We start from the raw sequence: 24114 nt of genomic DNA, 5'->3' as shown, positions 1-24114 counted from the left end.
AGGTTAATGGAACAGAATGGAAATTACAGGAAAACTCAGACATACGTTGTTGGACAAAGATGCCAAGAGAATTCACTGGGGACAGGATACTCATATTAACAAATGGTTTTGGAACAACAGAATGTCAGTATGAAAAATAAAAAGAACCTCGATTTCTTCTCATAATACACAAAAATCTCATATTACATACAAATGGATATTGTAGGTAGAAGCATAAAAGTAAAATGTAAGACTATAAAACTAATAGATATAAACAGAGAAGAAAATCTTTGTGACCTTTGATTTAGTCAAAGATTTCTTAGACAGTACATAGGAAGTTAACCAGGTAAGAAAAAATTCACAAGTTGGACTTCATCAGCATTAAAAGCTTCTGTTGTTTGAAAGACACCATTAATAAAATTTAAAAAAAAACAGCAAGTTTGGGAGAAATACTCACAATGCAATCTGACAAAGTACTTGAACTCAACTCAATATAAAGATAATTTTACAAATTCATAAGAGGACAACCCCATAAAGAAAAGAACAAAAAATTTGAACAGCAACTTTACAAAAGAAAATACTTAAATGATAAGTAAGCATATTAAAATATATTCAAAATAAATCATCAGGGAAATGAAAATTAAAAGATAATGAGGCACCGTTTCATATTTTACCGGGATGGCTAAAACTTAAAGGGCTAATAATGGGTTGGCAAGGAGGTAGAACTGGAACTCTAATCCATGTTGGTAAAAGTGCAAAATGATACAACTTTTTTGGAGAAATGCTTGGTGATTTTTTATTCATAATAACAGCTTTCTGAATTTTTTCAGTGGGTTATAGTTCACTTCCTCTGCTGTTTCTTTTCCCTCTAGTTTTATTCCTCTTTTGAGAGAGTAGATTTTCTTTCCTACTGGGGATCATTGTCTTTGATCAGACTTTAATATAAAACTCTTAGTTTTGCTTTTCTGTTTAACTTGAGGTAATACAGGAAAAGGCAGTACTGTGCAGGCAAATGTTAAGAGTGCATTTTTAACAGGGTACTTTACTTGTATGTATAACTGATTTTGACAACCTGAAGATGCCTAGGAGAAAATGGTTAAGGATTAGAATGTTTGGAGCTTGCCTGTGTTAATGGGATTAAGGCAGAGATGACTTATGTGTTAGGAAGAAAAACAACAACCCAATTTCATGTTTTAGTAGTAGCAGTGGCAGCTATAGGTGTATTAGAGTTCTAAGAGCAAATTTTAATTTAACATGAATACAGCAGAGGTAAATATGGTGCCAATTAGTGAGTTAGCTACAGACAAATGTAGCAAATAGTTATTTTGTTTTTTTCTTTTCAGATACGATTTTTTTCCTTTTTTACCTATTTTTGGATTAGTAGGGACTGTCCAGTGTTCTTAGGGTCTTTTCTGAACAGGATACCTTAAAAAAGGTTTTGCTTCTGGATTTCTTTCAGACTGCTAGGAGCATTTGTTATTATGATTGTGGTTGTCAGTACTACCCTGTAAATACAGTAGTACTTGTCACAGAGGAGGCACTCAATAAATATTTGTAAGATGAATTTTTATGAATTCTCCAAGCATTTGAAAATGATCTAATGCTCTAATAATATAAACTTTAGTATCAGTATGTATTGGCACCAAGCAGAGATATACCAGTTCACCTTCAAGAAAGAGAATGACTCTCAGGCTTTACAGTAAGACATGAATTTAACGGGCTAGAATAGATTTAGTCTACGTAAAGCCCTTCAATGGATCAATCAGTTAGCTGTTGAAACATGGAAAAAACATGGCCAAGGAAAAGGAAGCTTTAGCCAATGAACTTTAGATATTTTTGGCAAGACAATTCCTATTGTAAAGATGGAGACATCAGAATGTCTTTGTTAGAAATTGCTTTAGCTAGCTTCTTTTATTTGATTCCACATTTATTCAGCAGCATTATACTTTCACTTTTCAGTGGGTCTGCTTATGGCAAGATATTGAACTTGTCATAAAGATGTGGATAATTTAGTTCCTGTGGCAGTTGGACTTTTCAAGGATATTAATACATTGCTGTTATGGTCTTTATGATATTTATATATCAGTCATATGACATGAGTTTGAATTTGTTCCTGAAAAATAGTACCACTCAATATACTGACAGGATCAGGGCTCACCCAAAAGGTAGAGGATCAGACCCTGGACCATCACAGTAACTTCACCAAAGTAGTAACAATTTCTGAGGCCTATAAAGAACGTTTATCTAGCAACCCAGGTTCTTTTTCCCCCTCTTTGGAACAAGTTTAGTAGTATGGTATAACTGTAGAGCAGCTAGATTGAGTTTTGCATTTGATTTATGTAATCTTGCATCTTCACAATTCAGCATTATGTATTAATTTGCCTGTAGAGTGCTCCAATTTGTATAGCAAGTATATGTAAACATAATATGTACTATATTTCATAAAGAAATATTCTAAGTAAGATCAAATTTAAAGTTGTTTTATAATCACTGACTTTCTTAGTTGGAGTATTTAGTCCATTTACATTTAGTATAATTACTGAATTGCTTTGTTTACCATTTTTCTGTTTGTGTTTAGTTGTCCAATATTCCTTTATTCATTCATTCATTCATTCTTCTCTCTCATTCCTCTTTTCCTCTCTTCTTTGGGGTTAATAGAATAATTTTAGATACTCCATTTTAATTCTATTGACTTTTTAGCTGTACCTAAGTATATATATATTTTAGAGGTTGTGCAGTAAGGATTAGAAAATACATTCTTAGCTTATTATAGTCCTCTTAGAGTTAATATTGTGAGCATTAAAATGTAAGAACCTTATAAAAGTAAAATTCTATATTTCTCCATTTCTTTTATATGATCATTGTCCTATATTTTATATCTACATGTGTATTAAATCCCAGAATATAGTGTTATTTGCTTTAAACAGTTGTCTTTCAGAGAAAGGGAAGGAAAAAATGTTCTTTTGTATTTATTTCCATCAGTTCCCTTCAGCCTGAGGGGCAAGTCTGGTGGCAACAAATTTTCTCATTTTTTGTTGATAATTTTTTTAAAATTTATTTATTTATTTATTTGAGAGAGAACGTGGGGGGAGAGGCAAAGGGAGAAGGAGAGAGAAAGAGAATCTTCAGGCAGACTCTGCACTGAGTGCAGAGCCTGAAGTGGGGTTTGATCTCAACCCGGAGATCATGACCTGAGCTGAGACCAAGAGTTGGATGCTTACCCAGCTGAGCCACTCAGGGTCCATTGTCTTTCACCTGTCCTTCTGAGACTCCAGTAACATATGTGATAAAGTACTTTGCATTATTCCACAGGTCACACTGATGAGCTGTTCATTTTTTCAATTTCTTTTTTCTCTTCTTCAGATTAGATAATTACTACTAATCTGTTGTCAAATTCATTATCTTTGTGTTCCAGCTAATATTTATGCTAACAAACCACCTCTACACATATATATGACCTTGAGCATTTATTTATTTTATACTCACATTCAGACGAGGCATGGTGGAGATGGCTTTTCTTTGCCCCACAGTATCTGGAGCATTAGTTGGAAAGATTCAGTGACTAGAAATGAGTTGGCATATTGGGGGCTGAATCATCTACAGGTGTTTTCACTCACATGTTTGGTAAATGCTGGCTGTTATCTGGGTCTTCATCTTGGCTGTTGGCCAGCACCCCTCTACTTGGCCTTTCCAAGTCTTTCCATGTGGGTTAGTTCATACTTTATCATATTGTGTTTGTTAGCTTGGTGCCAAGAGTGAAAATCCAGAGTCCAAGGTGGAAGTGCATGACATTTTTATGATCTAGTCTTAGAAATCACTTAATGTCACTTCTGCTATACTCTCTTGATTCAGGCAGTCAACAGAGGTGTGCCCAAGTTCTAGGGGGAGGAACCATAGACTTTACCAGTTGATGGGACAAGTGTTAAAGTTAGGTTGAAAGGAGAGCCATGTAGGATGGGGATGATGCAGTCCTTCTTGAAAAATGCAGTCTGCCACAGCTTTCTTCTGCAGTCTCCAGTCTTCTGTTACGAGTAGATTTTTCTTTCCAGTTACTGAACTTTTGAGGCCTAGAATTTCTTTTATAGTTTCTGTATCTTTGTTGAGACTTTTCATTCTTTCACTTACTGTAATCATCTTCCTTTATATTCATGTATGTATTTATAGTAGCTGCTTTGAAGTCCATATGTGCTAATTCCAACATCTGGTTCATCTTGGAATTGGTTTCTGTTGACTGCTTTTTTCTCTAGGTCATGGGTCATATTTTTCTGCTTTGCATGTCTAATAAATTTTAATTGTATGTTGAATGTCGTGAATGATATATTGTATGTTGTGAATGATATGATGTAGGGAGTCTGGACTGTTACTTTCTTTAAGGGTGTTGAGTTTCATTTCGGCAGGCATTTAAATTGACGATTAATCTTCTGGTATTGTCAGGCTTGGTTTTCTTTGTTAAGACAGGCCTATTTCAGTTTTGTCTTTTGTCTTAGGACATGGTCCTCTGTTCTAAGGTGTGGCCTTTCTGGGGTCTCAGCTGAATACCTGGTGCTTAAATGAAGTCTCTGCATTCTGGCTGGGCCAGAACTCCTCCTACTGGCTGTGCTATCTCTGGTGTCCTCTCCATTACGCTTTCAGATCCTGCACATATGCAACCCAACCCTTGGCCAAGGACCGGAGGTGAATTTCCGTACAGACTTCTGAGGCACTCTGTTTCAGTCCCTTTTCTCTGCTATTCTCTTCCACAAACTTTAGCTGCCTTAGCACCCCGGAACTCAAATCTCTGCCTTTTACCTCAGTGAGACCTTTGTTCCATTTGTTCTGTTTCCTCCCACTGTGTCAGAAGAGAGCCTCAAAGCTGAAAGTAAGGCAGTCATGGAAGTTACCTCATGTTTCTTTTTCTCTGAAGGATCGTAAGCGTGTGCTGCCTTCTGTTTAGTGCCTAAAATGGTTACCTCATGTATTTTGCCCAGTTTTACAGTAGCTTATAGCAAGAGGATAATTCCTCTACCAGATACTCTATAATGGTCGAAAGTATATATATACATGTTATGGTAAGAAAACTTTTAAGAGATGACCCCTTTATATTGAATATGTAAAAAGATTTTAAGAACAAGCTTATTTAAGGCCTGTAATTTGGTTACAATAATCTTACTACTCTAATATTGAATTCTACCCATAAATTTGTATTGATATTTTCCAGAAATGGCAAATACAGTGAAAATTTTTATATTATTCTCTCTTCCCAGCTGATGGTAGACATTGCTAATCATTAATGATATTCTTCCCCAGTTTTTGTGGGGTTTTTTTTTTTTTTTTTAGATTTTATTTATTTATTTGACAGAGAGCACAAGTAGGGGGAGCAGCAGGAAGAGGGAGAAGCAGGCTCCTCGCTAGCTGGGAGTCTGATGCGGGACTTGATCCCAGGCTCCTGGGATCTTGACTTGAGCCGAAGGCAGACGCTTAACAGCTGAGCCACCCAGGCGCCCCTGGATGTTGTTTTAATAGCCTTAATATTGCACACCAACAAGCCACCACCAGCTTGATGCCTGTTTGCCATTTTAGTGTATTTCCATTTTACTAGCCCATTCAGGATTATTTTGTGGGATATTTAATTTTATGAAAGGTTACCCCAGTAGATTGTTTTCTTCTCTAGAACTGAAGAACTGAAGTGATTTTTTAAAAAATGCATGTCTAAAAGGAATCATTAAGGTTATTTATTTAGTAAGTTCTCAGTACTTCCTAAGTGAAACATAGGAAAATGGAAGATTGGGAAGCAGAAGTTCTGAGCACTTGTGCCTGTGATAAATAATACTTGAAATTTAAAAGAGAATCAAAAACTGGTTTTGAATATACATTATGGACTCCTACCTAAGATAACACAGGAAGTGTTTTGATGAAATTAAAGACTGATCTTTCCATGGCTGTGCCTCTAGGAGGGATTTAAAGAGCAGTTACCAGCATTTTAACAAATTGTTTGTGTTTTGTTAGTTGTTTTTTCACTGAGATCAGATTTGCGATTTTGTGATAGTGTATGCTAATAATTTTTTAAAAATATCCTCAAGACAGGCTCAGTATGAATGAAGATACAATTTTAAAAAGTCTCATGAGTCTTTATAAACAGGAATTGCATGAATCTCATTAAAACTCTTTCTGGGGGTGCCTGGGTGGCTCAGTCGGTTAAGCATCTGCTTTTGGCTCCTGGGATTGAGCCCCACATCGGGCTCTCTGCTCAGAGGAGAGCCTGCTTCTCCCTCTCCTGCTCCCCCTGCTTGTGCTCTCTCTCTCTCTGTCATATAAATAAAATCTTTTTTAAAAAAACCAAACTGTTTCTCAAGGAGGGTTGGTGTCACATTAAAAAAACCTGGTTTCCATTTTTTTCTAATTCAGAAATAGTATATGAAAATATTTATGTAAACTAAAATATATTGTTCAAAAGCAATGGATTTTTAAGCTCATCAAACTCGCTTTCTGGAGGTAAAATAGTGTGATATATAACTTCGTCAATTCTGTACTTTTTTGGAAAATACGGTAGGGCAGGAAACTTTTTTTTTCTTTTGAAAGTAGTATATGCTTATATTTAACAACACAGTTGCAGAAGTGTTGAAAGTGAATAGTGAAAACCTCCATCTCTCCCTGAAAACTTTTGATAACTGCTATAACCATTTTGGTATTTCGACCCTACTTCAATGTGTGTGCAGAACAGCCACATGTGAATTGTGTTGCCTGGATTTGGGCTATAAGATGAGTGTTTCCTTATTATACATTATTGGTTTATGTATTTGGATTCAAAACTTAACATTACCAGACCCAGAATTGTTAGTCTCCAAAATACCTTTGGCTCTGCTCACATTTAAATTGTAGACTTTCTGTGAGAAAATTGTATTTTGCAGATCACTTCCTGCTTATTCATTTTCTTGGAGGAAAAGATATGGTAGATAGCAATGAGTTGTTGTTTCCTAAATTTTATAGTCATTGTCCTTCAAGTAATTTGTTTTTGTTTTGGTTATCCCAGTTATCCTTAGCATTTATCTAAATTTCTAAATTTCCAACCATATTAAAATGTAAACTGAGAAAAAGCTAAAAGTAAAGTTTCTGGAAGAAAGCATAGAGAATATTTTTGTGAACTCTAAGGGTAGGAAAAGATTTCTGAGAGGATACAAAGTTCTAAACAAAAGAAAAATTTGATACATTGGATTTTTATCAGAATTTTATTTTATTTTTTAAAATATTTATTTATTGAGAAAGATTGAAAGAACAAGTGGAAGGAGGGGCAGAGGGAGAAGCAGACTCCTTGTGGAGTAGGGAGCCCAACAAGGGACTTGATCCCAGGACCCTGGGATCATAACCTGAGCTGAAGGCAGACACTTAAGCAACTGAGCCACCCAGGTGCCCTTTATCAGAATTTTAAATTGTTGATTATCAAAACACATTATTAAAGAAATGAAAAAGCAAGTCATAGATAAGGAGCAAATATTTATGTTAATACATATATCTGATAAAAGACTTTGACACAGAATATATGAAACTTCTGTAAATCAATAATAAAAAGCCAGGTAATCCAACTGGGGGACTGGGGAATGAGCCAGTGACTTGAACAGACATTTTCAAAGAAGAAGGTATAAAAATGGCTAATAAACAAATGAAAATATGCTTAATATCATTAGTCATCAGGGAAAGGAAATTTAAAACCACAATAAGGTACCACTTTATACCCATTGGAAAAGCTATGATTAAAACTGACAGCACCAAATGTTGATGAGATTGTGGAGCAACTGAAACTCTTTTAAAATGCAGATAGGATTGTAAAATGGTATAACTGTTTCGGAAAACTGTTTAGTAGTTTCTTATAAACATACATCTATCCTGTCTTCCTATGACCCAGCAACTCTACTTCTAGTTATTACTTATTTACTCAAGGAAAATAAAAGCAGGTATCCCCCAAATTCTTGTACAAGAATGTTTAAATAATTATGCATAATAACCCCAAACTGTGAACATCCTAAATATCCATCAAAGGAGGATGGATAAACAAGTGATGGTGTAGTCATGCAGTGGAATCATACACAGAATAAAAGGAATGAACTACTGATACATGTAACATGGATAAATCTGTAAAACATTAGATTAAATGAAAGAAGTCAGTTACAAAAGACTACATATTAAATGATTACATTTATATGAAGTTCAAGAACAAGGACAAATTAATCTGTGGTAATATTAGCTGCCTGGGAGCTTAGTGGGGTTTGACTGCAAATGGGCATAAGGGGATTTTCTGGAGTGGTGGAAGTATTCTGTATTTTGATGGAGATGGTTGTACACCTAAGATCTGTTTCACTGTATGTAAATTTTATCTCAGTTTAAAGAAAAAATCCAAAAGTACAAATTGAGAAAGGTATAGGGATTGAGAAGATAAAGAGGGTGGGAGAGACGAGAGAAAGGATGTGTAACACCACTTTTTCCTGTAGAATATTCATAGTGGAGTAGAAGTCTTCTGAGCAGAAGCAGTGCTTCCTTGGTTAGTTGAAGAAGTGGGCTAAATTGAAGAATCACAAAAAGTGACACATAACTTAAATATTTAAAGAAAAGTACACATGAAATATTAGAATGAAATATTGTCCTCTATGGTTTATTAACAGTCATCCCCAGAACCACAAAGTAGTAATTTTCCTTTGTTTCCCTTTGTCCCTTGGCAAGAGTTCTTAGTCTTTTTTTTATGCCATGTACCTTTTTGGCTGTCTGGTGGAGCTTATGGACTCCTTCTTAGAGTGATTTTATTTTATTTTATTAATTAATTAATTTTTATTTGATAGAGTCTGGTGGAGCTTATGGACTCCTTCTTAAAGTGATTTTATTTATTTATTTATTTATTTATTTATTTTTATTTGACAGAGAGATAGCAAGAGCAGGAACACAAGCAGGGGGAGTGGGAGAGGGTGAAGCAGGCTTCCTGCCAAGCAGGGAGCCCAATGTGGGGCTCGATCCCAGGACCCTGGGATCATGACCTGAGCCAAAGGCAGATGCTTAATGACTGAGCCACCCAGGTGCCCCTCTTAGAGTGACTTTAAATTAGGATTACAAATATACCTGTTACATTAGTATTAGTCATTAGTTTTTGTTTTTGTTTTGCAGAAGAAAATAAAGATTAGAGATAATTGAAATTAGAGAACAACCATCGAGAAAGTCAATGGTCATCTTTACCTTTCCCATCATTAATAGAACACTTGCTTGTTTGCTGTGTACGTGCTTTCCCAGAGTGCCCATGGTAATTCCAGCTTCCCCTGTGGCTAGATTTGATAATGTGATAACTTTAAATCTATTGGTTTTAAGTAGAAATGATGAATTCTTAAAGGAGGGGCCTATCCTTCTTTCCCTTCTCTGGTCTATTCTTACTACAAGTATAATGGCACACCATCTTGGACCTTGGGCTGCCCATCATGTTGGCTCAGCATATGATGGAAGGGTCCTGGGCTCCAGGCCTTTATGAAACAAATCTACCCAACCAGTTGTAGACTACTGATCCTGGAATTTATGTGGGAGAGTAATGTATTTAATATAATTAGTAGCATATTTGCTTTTGGGCCCCTCCCCCACCGACCTTCTTCTGTTTCTCACAGCTAAACCTTATTCTCACTGATACAGTTCCTCTAGTATTACTTTGACGGCAGGGACAATAGTCCTTAAATAATTTTATCCCAGGGAAACAAGCACAGTTTCAGGTACTTAATACATGTTCTCTCAATACATTTAAATAAAAGATAATATTGATAGGAATGGGTATCAAGGAATGAAAACATGAAAGCATACCATTAAAAAAAAAATACTAGTGACCCGGAACCTTGATGAAACATTGGTCGTGCAAGGAAAGAGCCTGGTCTAGAAACTGCTGAGTGGTTTATGGGATGAGGGCCTGACTCTGCAGAAATAAGAGGAACCCATCTTGTCATACTAAGTCCATTAGAGAATGTTTTGCTGGTATAGGAGAAAGTCATTGTTACATTTGTTTTGATTATAATAGTTCAGAAAATATTAAAACAAAAATTTGTTAGAATACTGTAGTTAACAAATTATATAAAATCTATACTCTAATAACTTAATTTTTAAGTGTTGATTGTAATTAATATTTTAGTGTGACATACAAATACATCATTTTAACTAGTGACAAAGTTACAAGTAATCCTCATACTACTGTGTGGCATGATTCTTCACATCCAAATTTATGAACTTTTTCCCTCTACCCAACCACACATTTTCAGCCCTCCTTCTAGTAGCTAAATTGTAATTTTGGTTATATAAATTTTGGGTTTTTATGTGATTATGACTAGATAAATGCGAGTTACAGTTACTGTAACTGTTTTTTCCTAAACATTTTATTTTCCCTGGAGTTAAAATTCTCTCTCTCTCTCTTAGCTTCCTTAGTTTCTATATTCTTAACTTTAATTTATCCCTAAACTATATAAATCTCTTAACATGTTCAAGCACATTTGGTATTATATCGATTTTATCTTCTTCAGGAGCCTTCTGATCTACCCCGATCTGGGTCAGTTGTTCACTAGATCTGCTTTATAGCTGTCTACTTAGGATGTTCCTTCACCGTCATTCTGAGGATTCCCTTTTCCCTTCTCGTGAGCTGGATTCTTCAGTTCCTTGAATCGTCCTCTTTCATGGTTTCCCACCCTTGTTTTGGTGGAACACATCTTCTGGTAACTTCCTGAGAGAGATTGTCTGGGCAGCAAAATTATTTGAGATTTCTCTGTTTAAAAATGCCTTTATTGTATATTCACACTTGATTTAATATCTCTTTTGGTATGGAATTCTAGGCTGGGAATAGTTTTCCCTCAAACTCAGAAGGTTTTGCCCAATTGTTTTCTAGCTGCTAGTGTTGCCATTAAAACGGGTGGTGTAATTCTGATTCCAGATACTTTTTATGAAACCTATTTCCTCTTTGGGCAGCTTCTAGGGTCCTACGTTTATCTCTTCAGTATTCAGAAATTTCATTGAGCTATATACACCTGTATTTGGGTCTATTTTCATCATTTTTGCTGAATACTCATTGTATCCTTTGATTTGGGAAACTCCTATCCTTTAGTTTAGGGTATTATTCTTGAGTTGTATCTTGGATTTCTTCTTCTTGTGTTTTCTCTTCTTTTCTCTAGAACTTCTACTCATATGTTGAAACTCCTAGACTTTAAATCTTTTTAAATCTTCTCTTTTGTTTTCCATTTGTCTTTTTATTCTGTTTATCCTATTTCCTCAGCTTATACTTTTCTAACCCTTTTCCCCCTATTACCTACCTCATAAGAGTAAACATTTATATGCATGAAGTACTTAAATGTGGTAGAAACACATGGCAAGTGCTTTTGTTGGCTGTAATTGTTGCTGTTGTTTAGTTGTGTAACTGTTTTGAGGGAGAGGTCTTTGGTCTTGATTCTTTGGCTTATTAGCTGTATGACCTTGGGCAAGTTTTCTAATTTCTTTGACACTTACTTCCCTCATTTGTAAAATGTGAAGAAGCTCTCTCAGATGTTTGTGAGTGTCAACTGAGAATATATATGTGAAAATACTTAATAAACTTTGTATGGAGTTAATAGTTACTACTTGCATCTTTCAAATATGAAAAGTTTCTCATTTGAAAGAAAATGATGGCTGAATTTTCAGGGTTATTTTTAAGATGACTTGATTACACATGACTATTTCTCTCACATCTGAATGAGCTAGGTGAACTTGAGCTAAGTGCTAATGCTGCCTTTTAAATAACTTATTTAATACTCAGCCTCATAATGTTAGGCTAAAGAGAGAAGATTATGAAAATATTTATTCTATGAAAAGCTCTGGCTTTACTTCAGATTGTATAAATCTGTGTAATGTAATAATTATTTAAGAATGACCTGATTACTAGTTTAAACCCATGAAGGGAATATTTATTGGAATTTATTTATTTATTTTTCTTAAATGGTATTTGAGATTAGGAAAATGGAATCTGTCTTTTAGGTTTTCTCAATAGTATAAATGTAATTTCAAATGTTAGCTCATTTTTGTTAATGGTGGCTTTTTGTTTGTTTGTTTTGTTTTAAGGTTTTTGGATTCAAAGCATAAAAACCATTACAAGATATACAATCTGTAAGTATGTCTTTTATTTGTATGCTTGCAAATATCTTCTAAAATAACTATTAAGTGAAAGTTATTTCCTTGTTAGAATCAGGTAGAGTTAAAGATGTATTTTAACGGAATTGTGTTCCTAAAACAATTAGTCCAAGACGTCTGATTAAGAGCATTGTTAGGTCATTCAGAAAGTATAGTGATGAGGTCAAAACAATGTTGGCACACATTCACTTTACTTGATCTGGTTTAAATGACTTGGCATCTAGCCCATCTTTGAGCCAATAACCAGGTGGTAACTTGAAGTGTATTTCACAGCAGAGCTTTTCTGTTAAAGCATTAATAACATCTTCCATAGAGGTATATGCTTCAGAGTGGGTGTAGTTTTGTTTATTGTGTGTCTTTAGGTCATTTGATTGAAACAGCTGTTAGGGTATTCTCTAACTATATATAACAAAAATAAGTTACCTGAAATTGTTGAGTTGGGTGGTTTATCTTGTTTAAGGCAAGGATGTAAAGATTGCCTCCTTGGTACAGCTAGCTTATGTTTTAACCTTTTGTTTTTCTTTTTGACTTTGTGAGTAGGGATGTGAAAAGGAAAAAAAGAACAAAAGAAAAATGGGAAGAAAATATTTTATCATTTTTGCCCTTGAAGACTATTATTCTTTCCCAAAATATTGACCCATTTTTTACCTTTTAAAAAATGGTATATAAAATGTGTTATTTTTCTACCTGTTTTTTATTTTTCCTATGTGATGTCTGTAAATTATGCAACAGGAAAAATTTTAATCTGAAGTTATGTTTCCCGATTGACTGTCAGAATTTCTGTAGAATTTATTTCTCAAATGTAAGAGCAAGATTCTCTTCTCCCTTCAGTGGGCATTTAAATCATCACCAAAAAGGATGAAAGATTCTGTGTGCCTTGTCAGCTTGTGGGATGTTGCTTTTCTATCTTTAATTTAGTGATCTTTCTATTCTGATTAAGACCTCAGAAGACATGAGAGTGAAGTAGACACCGTTATTGTTTCTCCTAGTGAGTTTTCATTAATTTCCTCGGATTCACAAAGAAGCAAACATTTATGCCATGGTTTCCACATGTTAGACCTTGTAGAACTTGTTGGTGGTACAGAGGTGAACAAGATACAGTTTCAGTCTCTGATAGTTTATAGTCTGATGTGATAAGTAGACATAGTATTGTAGAAGAGGTAACTGTTGTACAGGAGAGAGCTGTGTGGAGAACAGTGGAAATAGTACTTGTATCCTATAGGAAAGTTTTCATGAAGAAAGGCATGTTTGAGCTGGGGTGAAAGAATCTTCAGAGGCTCTCCTGCATGACTCCGAGTGGGGAAAATGGCATTGCGGGCAGAGAGGATGGCATGGAAGAAGCTGGTTGGCATAGTAGTGTTTAGAATATGGCAGACAATCCATTATGGTCAGATTATGGGAGCGGGGAGTGTGGAGGGTGTGGGGTGACAGGTAACAAGGTGAAAGACAAAGGTGCTGTAGCGACTTGAGTGTAGGCCGGCCCCAGCTTACAAATGATTTGTGCATGGGTCTTCCTCTCGTTCTGAGTAACCTCCTATAACTAGCCTTGTTGCAGACGCCAGAGTGTTTCTGTGGAGGAAGATAAAAACCTCAAAGCTTTATACTTTTTGAATAACTAGATTCAGAAGCTAAGTTTAAAAAAAGAAAATAAAGCACAGGACAAGAAGTGTCAAAAGCTGCAGTCCATTAAGTGAGTCACTTCAGGTTTAGACTCTAAAGATTAGGCATTTAGAGTCCCAGAAGGAAGGTAGAAAGATACCAAAGACAAATTCTGCCTTTTTCAAAATTTTATTTGAGTTTAACATTATATCCAAAGAAAAGGAAGGAAATTCTTTTCATTCCTGTATTCAGTGGCTTCCTGCTTCCAGAATTTAGGACCTAGGCTTGCACTGTCAGTACTGTGGATCACTTAACATTATTATGGTTAAAGGTGGCATTGGGAGCTAGTCTGGGAACTTGGCTGCCCTTTTGTTTTTGTATTTCTAAACGTTGGACCCCAGAGTTAATCAACTGTCTCATTAGTTGAGAGTAGCTTTTGGTATTTATATTTCAGCTCCCCTTCCCCACTCCATTTAATGGAGTCATAGACTTTCAGAACTGGAAAGTACCTGAAAGAGATCATTTAGTCCAACCTTCTCATTTTACAGATGGGGCATCTGAGGCCTAGAGAAGTTAAGTGAGTTGAACAAGGTCACACAGGTACATATGGTAGCAGATCACCCACCGTTTATGCCAATCTTCCCTTTCTGGTTTTGTTGTTGTTGTCGTCGTTTGTTTTAACCTCCCCAAATTTTACTTCAGAAGTTTCTAGAAAAACCAGGTTGTAGCATGTTTTGATTTCTGATGACATTTTTCATTCTTCACCTTCTCTCTACCCCTTTTTGTATTTCTGGCTCTGGGTAAGGGAGTCTGGCAAGCAGCAGATGTTTCTATTTTATTTCTTTTATTTTGGGGATGTTAACTACATGTGATGTATGTCCTTGCAAACATATAAACTGAAAGATCTTAAAATATTTACACTAGACATACATGTATTTAATGGTATATTAAACTTTTTATGGCAATTATGATGTGTGGATGAAGAACAGTTCTTAATACGGACTTTTTATTTTTATTTTGTTTATTTATTTTTAAAAATACGGACTTTTTAATAATTGGCTATCTGTTTATATCTCTGTATTATCAAGCATTCAATAAATTATTTTAAGAAAGGACAAAATTAGCTTCATATCGTTAATCAAATTTGGATATAATGATGCTTAGTAAATTAGTTTGTTTTGTGCAAGTGTGTGTATTTCATTTTTGTATGTTCCTTTGTATACCTGTAGGCTGGTGGGGATAAGAGGAAGAGGGAGGAAGATGGGGATAGAGGCATAATACACTTCTTGCCTTTGAGGACCTTAAATGTTTACTGGATACTCGTTTTTAAAAGGGTTACTGTATTTCATCGTGTATTCTATTTGACATACAACTCTCCATCATTTGGTGGTGAACCTTTACCTGTTGTTAATTTTTATCTGTTAAGTTTTCTTTTGTAAGCTAGAGATAGTGATGTTGAAGAGAGTTACAGAAGAGACCTGCATACTTCGCTGATTCTTTGGCAAGTCTCACTTCTCTGGAAGCTTTTCCTATTAGTCTTACCTGTTCCTTCACTTTCTGTCTACCGCTTCATTAAAAACTCTTTCAATGCTTCTTCATCTCTCTTGTCTCATATAAGCCAATATAAGGTGAAGATTTTTAAAAATCGTATCTTTTAAGTTGAATTTTAATTATAAGGAAGTATAAGTGGTCAGAGTTACCTAATACTTGTCTCAGTCAAATCCCATTTTCCATTTATGTATCTTCAGTTTTGGTTTGTTGAGAGACTTATCAACTAACATACCACACAAAAGTCATAAGGAACTGGGTGTGTGCGTGTGTGCGTGCATGTGTGCACAGTTATTGGAGGTGGTCTTAATTAAGAAGACAGTCATCATTCTTACCTTAGCAACCCCTCCTCCAGATCACTTCCATCACTACCGGCCCCAGTATATGTTCTCTTGTACCCCTCATCCATACCTGTAGAGATTTTCATAACTTTTCCATGTTTCATGATTGCTTTTTGTTGCTTTTTGTTGGTATGAAATATTGCTCTTGTAGAAGGCTGATTTTGAGTAGAATTTGTTATTGCTTTTGTTTTTAAAATTGTTCTCTATTTTGTATTGTAAGTAGAAGTATGGAGCCATGCTGGAAAAACTTTGACTTTTGTAACCAGAGGTCCTGGGCTTGAGTCTTGGCTCTTCCATTTGCATATTGTAGTTTGGGGCAAGTTTTTTTTAATGCTCTTCTAAATCTTAGCTTTCTCATATATAAGATGGAGATTCTATTATTATATTGTTGTGACTATGAATTAAAAAAACATGGAAACTCCTTTGTAAGGTGTGTACATCTGGTAGACATGTAGTAGCTCATTATTTCCACTTTTCCTCCATTTCTGCCTCTTAACAGTAATATTTGAGAATCAGTTTAGGATGGTAGTCTTAAGCAGTATTTGTCAAACCAAACATGTGAGCTCCTGAAAAAGCATGAGAATATTAGAGGACTAAAGCTGCATGAAACTCAAAATGTTTATTTTTTGTTGGGCTGCCATGAGACCAGCTTCTTAGAATTGTTTCCTAGCCTACTCCTTCTCCCTCACCTTCTAAGTCCTATCTTTCCATGAGTCCTTATAAAATAGTCTGTTATAGATTCTTCACTGTTTACCAGACCTCTTCTTTAATCTGTACTAAAGAAAGTATAAAATGTGACTATTTTCTTGGTCAGTTTTCCTCCTACCTGTCATGTTTTGTATAGGAGGGAGTATGAAATTATTTAGCAAGGATACATAAATATGCATATGGCATTACTAAATAAATTTTTTTGAGCAAAACTCAATATATTAAATTATATGCAAAAAAGGGGAAAAGCTTTGTGTTAAGCAGTAGTATGAAAGTCGATTTATTTCAGGTCTGACCACTTAAACTAGTGGATTCTAATTTGTTTATAATTAGTTCAACTTCATGTGGATTAGAATTTAAAACTATTTAAGATAGAGGAACTATACAAATAGTTTTAGGATTTCTTAAATGTGAAATCCATGTCCATAATCACTTATTGAAACTCTTGGGGCCAGTTGTGTTTCAGTGTTCAGAATTTTTCCCTTTGCAGAAAGGTAACATGGAAGCATATACTTATTAGTATTACATAACACCCCCCTGGGGTGTGGAGCAGTCCCTACCATGAAGTGTTTGACTCTTCAAGTGTATTAGTTAAAGAGTGCATACAGTATCATAAACTCAGATCAGATTCTGCCACAATTGAGTTTGCCATAAGTTTAACAGAAAATGTTAAAATGTCAAACTTCAGAATTGGAGATTAAGGGATTGTAGACCTTGATTTGTTTTAAAATGCTAAGTTTTTACTTTAAATAATTTTTTAAAAAATCTCATTTGGTTAGTAGCTGTAGTTACCATGATTCTGCTGACCACAAACCAAAGTATGGGATCCCTTTCGGAGCCTTATTAATGTTTATAAATATACTTATTAATCATGAGTAAACCAGTGCATGATGACGAACGTGTCACTAATATTAAAAAGACAAATTTTAGTATGCTCTAAGTCAACATTTTACTATTCTATATTTTACTTATTACGCCTTCATTACTCTCAGACTTTAATTAAAACTCATAAACTGAGAGATTATTGAAAAAGATGACCTTTGGCTTCTCTAAAGAGAAAGGTCTGGTTTAAAAATTTTTTAGGAAGTGTTTTTGAGTACATTAGCATCATTCACTTTTTTTTTTTTTTTTTACTTTTTCTTTGCCCTTATAATTTTACTATTTTAAAAATATATCTTTTTAGGGCACCTGGGTGGCTCAGTTGGTTAAGCGACTGTCTTTGGCTCAGGTCATGATCCTGAAGTCCCAGGATCGAGTCCCGCATCGGGCTCCCTGCTCAGCAGGGAGTCTGCTTCTCCCTCTGACTCTCACCCCTCTCATGCTCTCTCTCATTCTCTCTCTCAAATAAATAAATAAAATCTTTAAATATATATATATGTATCTTTTTAAATAATAGTTTGAGAAAACAATGTATGCTCAACTCTGAGATAAAGACAATGCTATAACTCGTTAGTTGTTTGTACATACTTGGTGAAATCAAACATACACTCCCTCAGCGCACAGAGTGTCCATACAGGAAATTTGAGGGTACACATGCAGCTGGGTGGGAGGTGGGAGCCTGAGAGGCATCAAGGTTTTGTGAGCAAGTGTGTAAGCCGTAAGTGCATAACACCTAACATCAGTTTCCTAAATGGTAAAATGGGGATAATGACGCTACCTACTTCATAGATTGTTAGGCTTGAAAGAAATAGTTAATACAAAACAGCATGATGCCTGGTACAGTATAAAAGTTCAGAAAATGTGTGTTACTATACTTTTTTTTGCCAATGCAAAAGGTAACTTTAGATCACATTTAAACTTTTTCTTTTAGGTGTGCTGAAAGACATTATGATACCGCCAAATTTAACTGCAGAGGTAGGTATTAACTGCCGAGTAATGTATTTTTGTTATATAACTTAAAACCAATAGACCAAATCTTACTGTCACAGCAGTAATTAATAATCTCAATTATTAAGTGAGGTAAATATTTATCTTAAAGATGGTCTTAGACAGTTTGGAAAACAAATTTAATTTTGCTGGTGTGTTTTAGGAAACAATTATCATATAAACCTGCCAGTACTAGTAAGAACACTAAAATGCAGAGTAGATTATAAGAATTAGGAAAAATTTCTAGACTAACAGTAAAATAAAGAGAGGGTTATATCTACTGTTGGAGGCATTTGGTGTAACAGTAAGAGATTATAGGGAGAAAACAGAGCAACTTAACTCTGTGGAGCCATGACCTAAAAGGGAGAGAAGGGTATGACGGATATGGGTAAGAGGAGCCTGATAGATGAGCGCAGGAGCTGCTTTCAGTGAGTTCTCCTCCAGGGGTAGTGAATTTTTCTGAGGGCACAAAAACCTTCCATCTGTGTTGGTGGAAGCCCTTGAGCCACGAGACACCTGGAGAGTGGAGAAGCATGGCAGGTGCTACCATGATAGAAAGAGAAGGTGGATGCCATGAGCTATATACTGATAATGTTTGCCGTGGATTCCTTCTGAAAAATCTAGAACGGACATTCAAACAGCTGGTTTGAGAATTCAGAGGCACTAATGGCTGAGAGCCAATGCAGACTCACTGAGAATTTTTCCTTTTTCGTGAATTTAGGCTACTGCTTACTAGGCAGAGTGTTTTAGTCACGGTTTATCTAGCTTTAAATAGACGTTTCACAGTTTCCTGGATGTTTTTATGTGCCACTGGGGAGATGAAGATGGAACGCCGAGGCCCAGGTGAAAGCTGTCCCGGCGACTCCCTGTAATGGTAGTCGTTGTCTCCCAGGACGACTCACCCGACACACTGAGTCTTGTTCCACGTTATTAATGAGTTGATTGAAGATAGAAGGAATACTTCTCACATATTTAGATGACCCACAGGATAATTATATGCATTCGATGTCAGTCAGGATTTTTAAGGATTTTAATAGAATGGAACCAAGGCAGGGACCAATAAGAAAAAAATTTAATAGTGATACAGTTAAACTCCTATTTCTAGGCAAGTTTAAAAAAAAAAAAAAAACTCTGACTTATAGGGAACAGTGAAATTTTGGGTTTTTATAACCCATGTGAAAAGACCTGACATTAGATACACTTTACTACAACTGTATACATTTTTTAAAGTAGTTTTTTCAGTTTCTTTTGTAAATGCCTTTAAAATCAACACTAACATTTGCAAGACCATCTTTAAATAACATGTTTAGTTAGCATTTTTATTTTATGAAGTGTAAAAATCAGTCCTTTCCAGTGTGGATTTATTGGTAATTTATCCCTTCTCTGGAATACATGCTTTGTGGTGATGTAATGCTATAAATAGTATGACTCCTTTTGTCAGAAAATGCATTGAGAGCCCTGACAGGAAACCTACCTATGTGACATTTCATTTTGAGTTTGCCTCTCCCTCTGATATGTTGACTTGTGCTACCTCTCCATAGTCAAGTTTCCTCTTTCATTAAGTGGAAAAAATAATGCTTGGCCTCTCTGTCTAGTGGGTAGGTTTAAGAATTAATGAGAGACTATTTTCTATTCAAAAATTGGAAAATTATCAGGCAGCAAATTATTTTTCTCTGGAGTCAGGTTTTTCTTTTAAACACCTGTTAAGCTTAAATGCAACATTTCTAAAGTTAACCTACTTTAATAAACAATTCAGGAAAGACTTTTTTCTAATTCTGAGGTTATCCTTTTACTACAGTTGCACAGTATCCTTTTGAAGACCATAATCCACCACAGCTAGAACTTATCAAACCCTTTTGTGAAGATCTTGACCAATGGCTAAGTGAAGATGACAATCATGTTGCAGCAATTCACTGTAAAGCTGGAAAGGGACGAACTGGTGTAATGATTTGTGCATATTTATTACATCGGGGCAAATTTTTAAAGGCACAAGAGGCCCTAGATTTCTATGGGGAAGTAAGGACCAGAGACAAAAAGGTAAGTTATATTTGATGTTTTTTTCTTTCTTCTTCCTCGATCTGAGCATTTATTGGAAAACAGGTTTTTAAACAGATGGTTGGTAACTCCTATTTCTTTATTCCGAACATTTAAATCAGTTACTACCTTAACTATCATATGAGCAAATGACTGATTCTTTCAATTTTTCTGTTCATGCTAGCATTTTCATATCATGCTAGTAAATCTTACCCATTAACTGTATGGTGTACTTGGTCTCATAAAATTCTGACAGCATTTAAAGAAGCAGTACTTTAAATAAAAATAAGCTTGATCTTTCTGAACCTTGCCTGAGAATGAGATGTCTTTGGATGATAACTTGGATGCCATTTCCTAGTAAAGTATGATCTTTACTTTTATAAGGACATGAAAATTTTTCTTTGATATGAATATTCATGAATGTAGTTATAATTAAGATTAGTCAAAGATTCTTATTCAGAAGACTAATAAAGACTATGTTGAAAATCAGTGACAAACTTAATCTGTTAGTATGTTTGAGGGTAGAATGTAAACTCTTGGGAGAACTTTCACAGTAATTTCTAAGGGATTCACTTCTTTGGATGGTAAGTGTGACAAAATATGTTTATATTTCTAACAAAGAGATTTTTGTACATTTTTCTGTCTCTGAGAAGGAAAGACCCAAACCACTCCAGATAGAGGGAGAAACTCACCTAGAGAAAGAACTCTATTGAGGGAGACATCACAACTTTATGTAAAAAATTTATTCTAGTTTTAATAACGTTTACCATCAGGAAGGTTCTCTTCCAGTTTAAGTTGCTTGCCTGCCTGCCTGCCTTTAATTTTTTTTTAAGTAGGCTCCATGCCCAGTGTGGAGCCCGGTGTGGGTCTTGAACTGGACTCTGAGATCAAGGAGTCAGATGCTTAACTGAGCCACCCAGGTGCCCCTAAGCTAATTTCTTTTTAACAACTTCAAAACAGAAACATGATCATTTCCACCATTTTAGCGGGTGGTTGTATTGATTCCTGGCTCCTTTTCTCCTTCCTCATTTCTTGTTTTATCTGTCTTTGTGATTTTTTAAAATTACATCTAGGGATGCCAAAGTGCTATGTATTGGTGCTAGTTTATAAAACTGAATCTTCTATTAGTGCTTGATTTTAGTGAATATTGATTATAATAGATTGCCTTACATTTCTTTATATTGTGTACACCCTGAGATGATAGTAGTGGCGTGAATTCTAGAGGGCCTGAGATATTTACTTTGGTTCATTTTTTCATCATCTAGAGGGAAACGGTTTTACTGATTAAAAATATAGAAGGTAATTGTTCTACACTTAAGTGAATAAGTACAGGGCAGCACAGGGGAAAGAGAATGAATGGGAAGAAAACCATAAATGGGTCAAATCACAGTATAGTAGCTGAAGCAGTGGTAGAAGTTTAGGGCAAGCAGGGTTGATGAGCAGTAGACATTGTAGTTGTGGGAAAGAAATCAAGTAAAAAGAATTTCAAATAAAAATAGAGAAGCTGTGTAATGTGGAGCCAGAATACTAGATTTAAGCTCATGGCTCTTAAAATGTTTATGTTACATACCTGCTAAAAAATATGATGAAAGCTATAGTCTCTCACTAAAAATGTGCATGATATTACATGAACATAAAATTTTGCTTATAGTTTTTAATTACACTGAAATTTTTTTTTTAACGTGGAAAATAAAAGTCTTCATAAGAATTATGTCCCTTTTTTAAATGGATAAAACAGTGGCCACTACTTGAGGACAATGAATAACTCTAAATGTTTACAAATTAATCAAAATTAAGCTTTAGTTCTGCCCAATAGTAAGTTTTAATGAAAGGGCTGCTAGTATTTAAATTTCAAGTAATACATTAAAACTATGCCATCGTCTTTGACTTGACAACTTTTATGTCATCTTTGATATCCAATCAGTTTTGACTGTTTTTGGTGAAAACAAGTGCTTAAAATGCTATCTCACGAAAGAATGAAAGAACAAATGGAATCTCTAGATTCTTTTGTCAGATGAAAGTAGGCTTGTGTCAAAAAATAGGAATTCTCTAAGATTTTTCAGAAAAATCCATGTTGCATCACTTTCTTTGCTGTTGGTTAATGAGATCATTTTTGGCAAGATCTGGCATAACACTATGTTAGGAAGGAAAGGATTAGGACTTCACATTTTAGTTTTAAGGTTGAAGAGTTAAACTGTGCAAACAAGTTTGTATTTTATCCAGTTAACAGCAGTTAAAATCCTGGCTGTAGAGTTTGCCTTCTGAAAACAGTGAACTTATGTGTAGCAAAGCATTTCATAATTGCTCCCACTTCTTGACAAAACCTCTTGAGAAGCCCTTGATTGAAAGTCTTGGCTTTCCTGAATTTGGCAATTTTCATAACAGTAGATTTTTCATGACAAATCCTCTTGTACAGGCTGTGATTCAAGGCTTGGCACTCCTGAAGAGAATACTTCCGCAACAATAGATAAGATTTCTCTCAGGATTGAAGATAGAGTCTTGCACCCCAGTGCACAATGATGAACAAAGCAGTGAGTCACAGTGACATGGAGAGCTTTGTCTTTGCCAAAGCAACAAAACCAGATGTTTTGCCAGGCATTAAGGTGTACTATCTGTCTACAAAATACTGAGATTTCTTCAGGAGAAGGTTTTATGGGGACGTTTTGAAAATGTTAATGTTCCCTGAAGTTTCCAAAGAGGACTCCAAAATAAGTATTATTCTTTGTGTTACCATGCGTGTATTTGATGAAAATTAGTAGCAAGCTAAACTGAGAAGTCGTCATCATATACTGAAGGGAAGTGGTATTTCCAGTCCTCTCGTGACCTTCATAGTTTTAGAAAAAGAGGTCGGTTTTTCTGGAATGGACAGAATTATTTGCTAGAGATACTGCAGCAGTCTTAACTTTTCTGTTGCAAGCTATAAACATATTTGACCTTTCTAAAGTATTTGCCTTCACCACATTAAACTGCAACTTTTTTGTTTGTTTGGCATTACAACCAACAGACTTGTAGAATGCTTTACTCAGGATTCTGAGTTGGGGGTAATTAAAGGTTTTTGTAGTACTCTAACCTTTCCTAACTAAGCTGCACTCTCACATGTGCTCTCTTTCCTGCTCTTATACACACTCACCCACACACATATCCACCCTGTGTGATGTAGGTGCTTCTTCAGGAGAGTTGGCTAAATGCTTCTGATAGTGAGTACCAGCCATGTAAGAAGCACTTGGGATAGCAAGGGAAGCAAGGGCAAAAATGAACTATTGGAACTTCATCAAGATAAAAAGGTTTTGCACAGCAAAGGAAACAGTCAACAAAACCAAAAGACAACCAACAGAATGGGAGAAGATATTTGCAAATGACGTATCAGATAAAGGGCTAGTATCCAAAATCTATAAAGAACTTATTAAACTCAACACCCGAGGAATAAATAATCCAATCCAGAAATGGGCAGAAGACATGAACAGACATTTTCCCAAAGAAGACATCCAAATGGCCAACAGACACATGAAAAAGTGCTCAACATTGCTCGGCATCAGGGAAATCCAAATCAAAACCTCAGTGAGATACCACCTCACACCAGTCAGAATGGCTAAAATTAACAAGTCAGGAAACGACAGATGTTGGCGGGGATGTGGAGAAAGGGGAACCCTCCTACACTGTTGGTGGGAATGCAGGCTGGTGCAGCCACTCTGGAAAACATTAGGGAGGTTCCTCAAAAAGTTGAAAATAGAGCTACCATACGATCCAGCAATTGCACTACTGGGTATTTACCCCAAAGATAGAAATGTAGGGATCCAAAGGGATACATGCACCCCGATGTTTATAGCAGCAATGTCCACAATAGCCAAAGTGTGGAAAGAGCCAAGATGTCCATCGACAGATGAATGCATAAAGAAGTTGT

The 24114-nt window shown here is 35.5% G+C and overlaps 1 protein-coding gene across 2 annotated transcripts in view; it reads left to right on the top strand.

Moving 5' to 3' along the window:
- PTEN (phosphatase and tensin homolog) overlaps nucleotides 1-24114 on the top strand; it is an 87357-nt gene that overhangs the window by 38739 nt on the left and 24504 nt on the right. Inside the window, exons 1-3 of one of the 2 annotated variants that reach the window (XM_081824375.1) lie at nucleotides 12049-12093; nucleotides 18124-18167; nucleotides 19978-20216. In XM_081824375.1, the coding sequence (XP_081680501.1) occupies nucleotides 20124-20216 (93 nt within the window). In that variant the 5' untranslated portion in view covers nucleotides 12049-12093; nucleotides 18124-18167; nucleotides 19978-20123. Of the gene's footprint in view, nucleotides 1-12048; nucleotides 12094-18123; nucleotides 18168-19977; nucleotides 20217-24114 lie in introns of those variants that run through there. The other variant, XM_031027357.2, reaches the window with a different exon arrangement.

Source organism: Leptonychotes weddellii, chromosome 6, assembly GCF_054177405.1.
Source record: "Leptonychotes weddellii isolate Sample4059 chromosome 6, ASM5417740v2, whole genome shotgun sequence".
Taxonomy (NCBI): domain Eukaryota; kingdom Metazoa; phylum Chordata; class Mammalia; order Carnivora; family Phocidae; genus Leptonychotes; species Leptonychotes weddellii.
The sequence above is the reverse complement of the archived record's forward strand: the minus strand, read 5'-3'. Positions and strand labels throughout refer to the sequence as shown.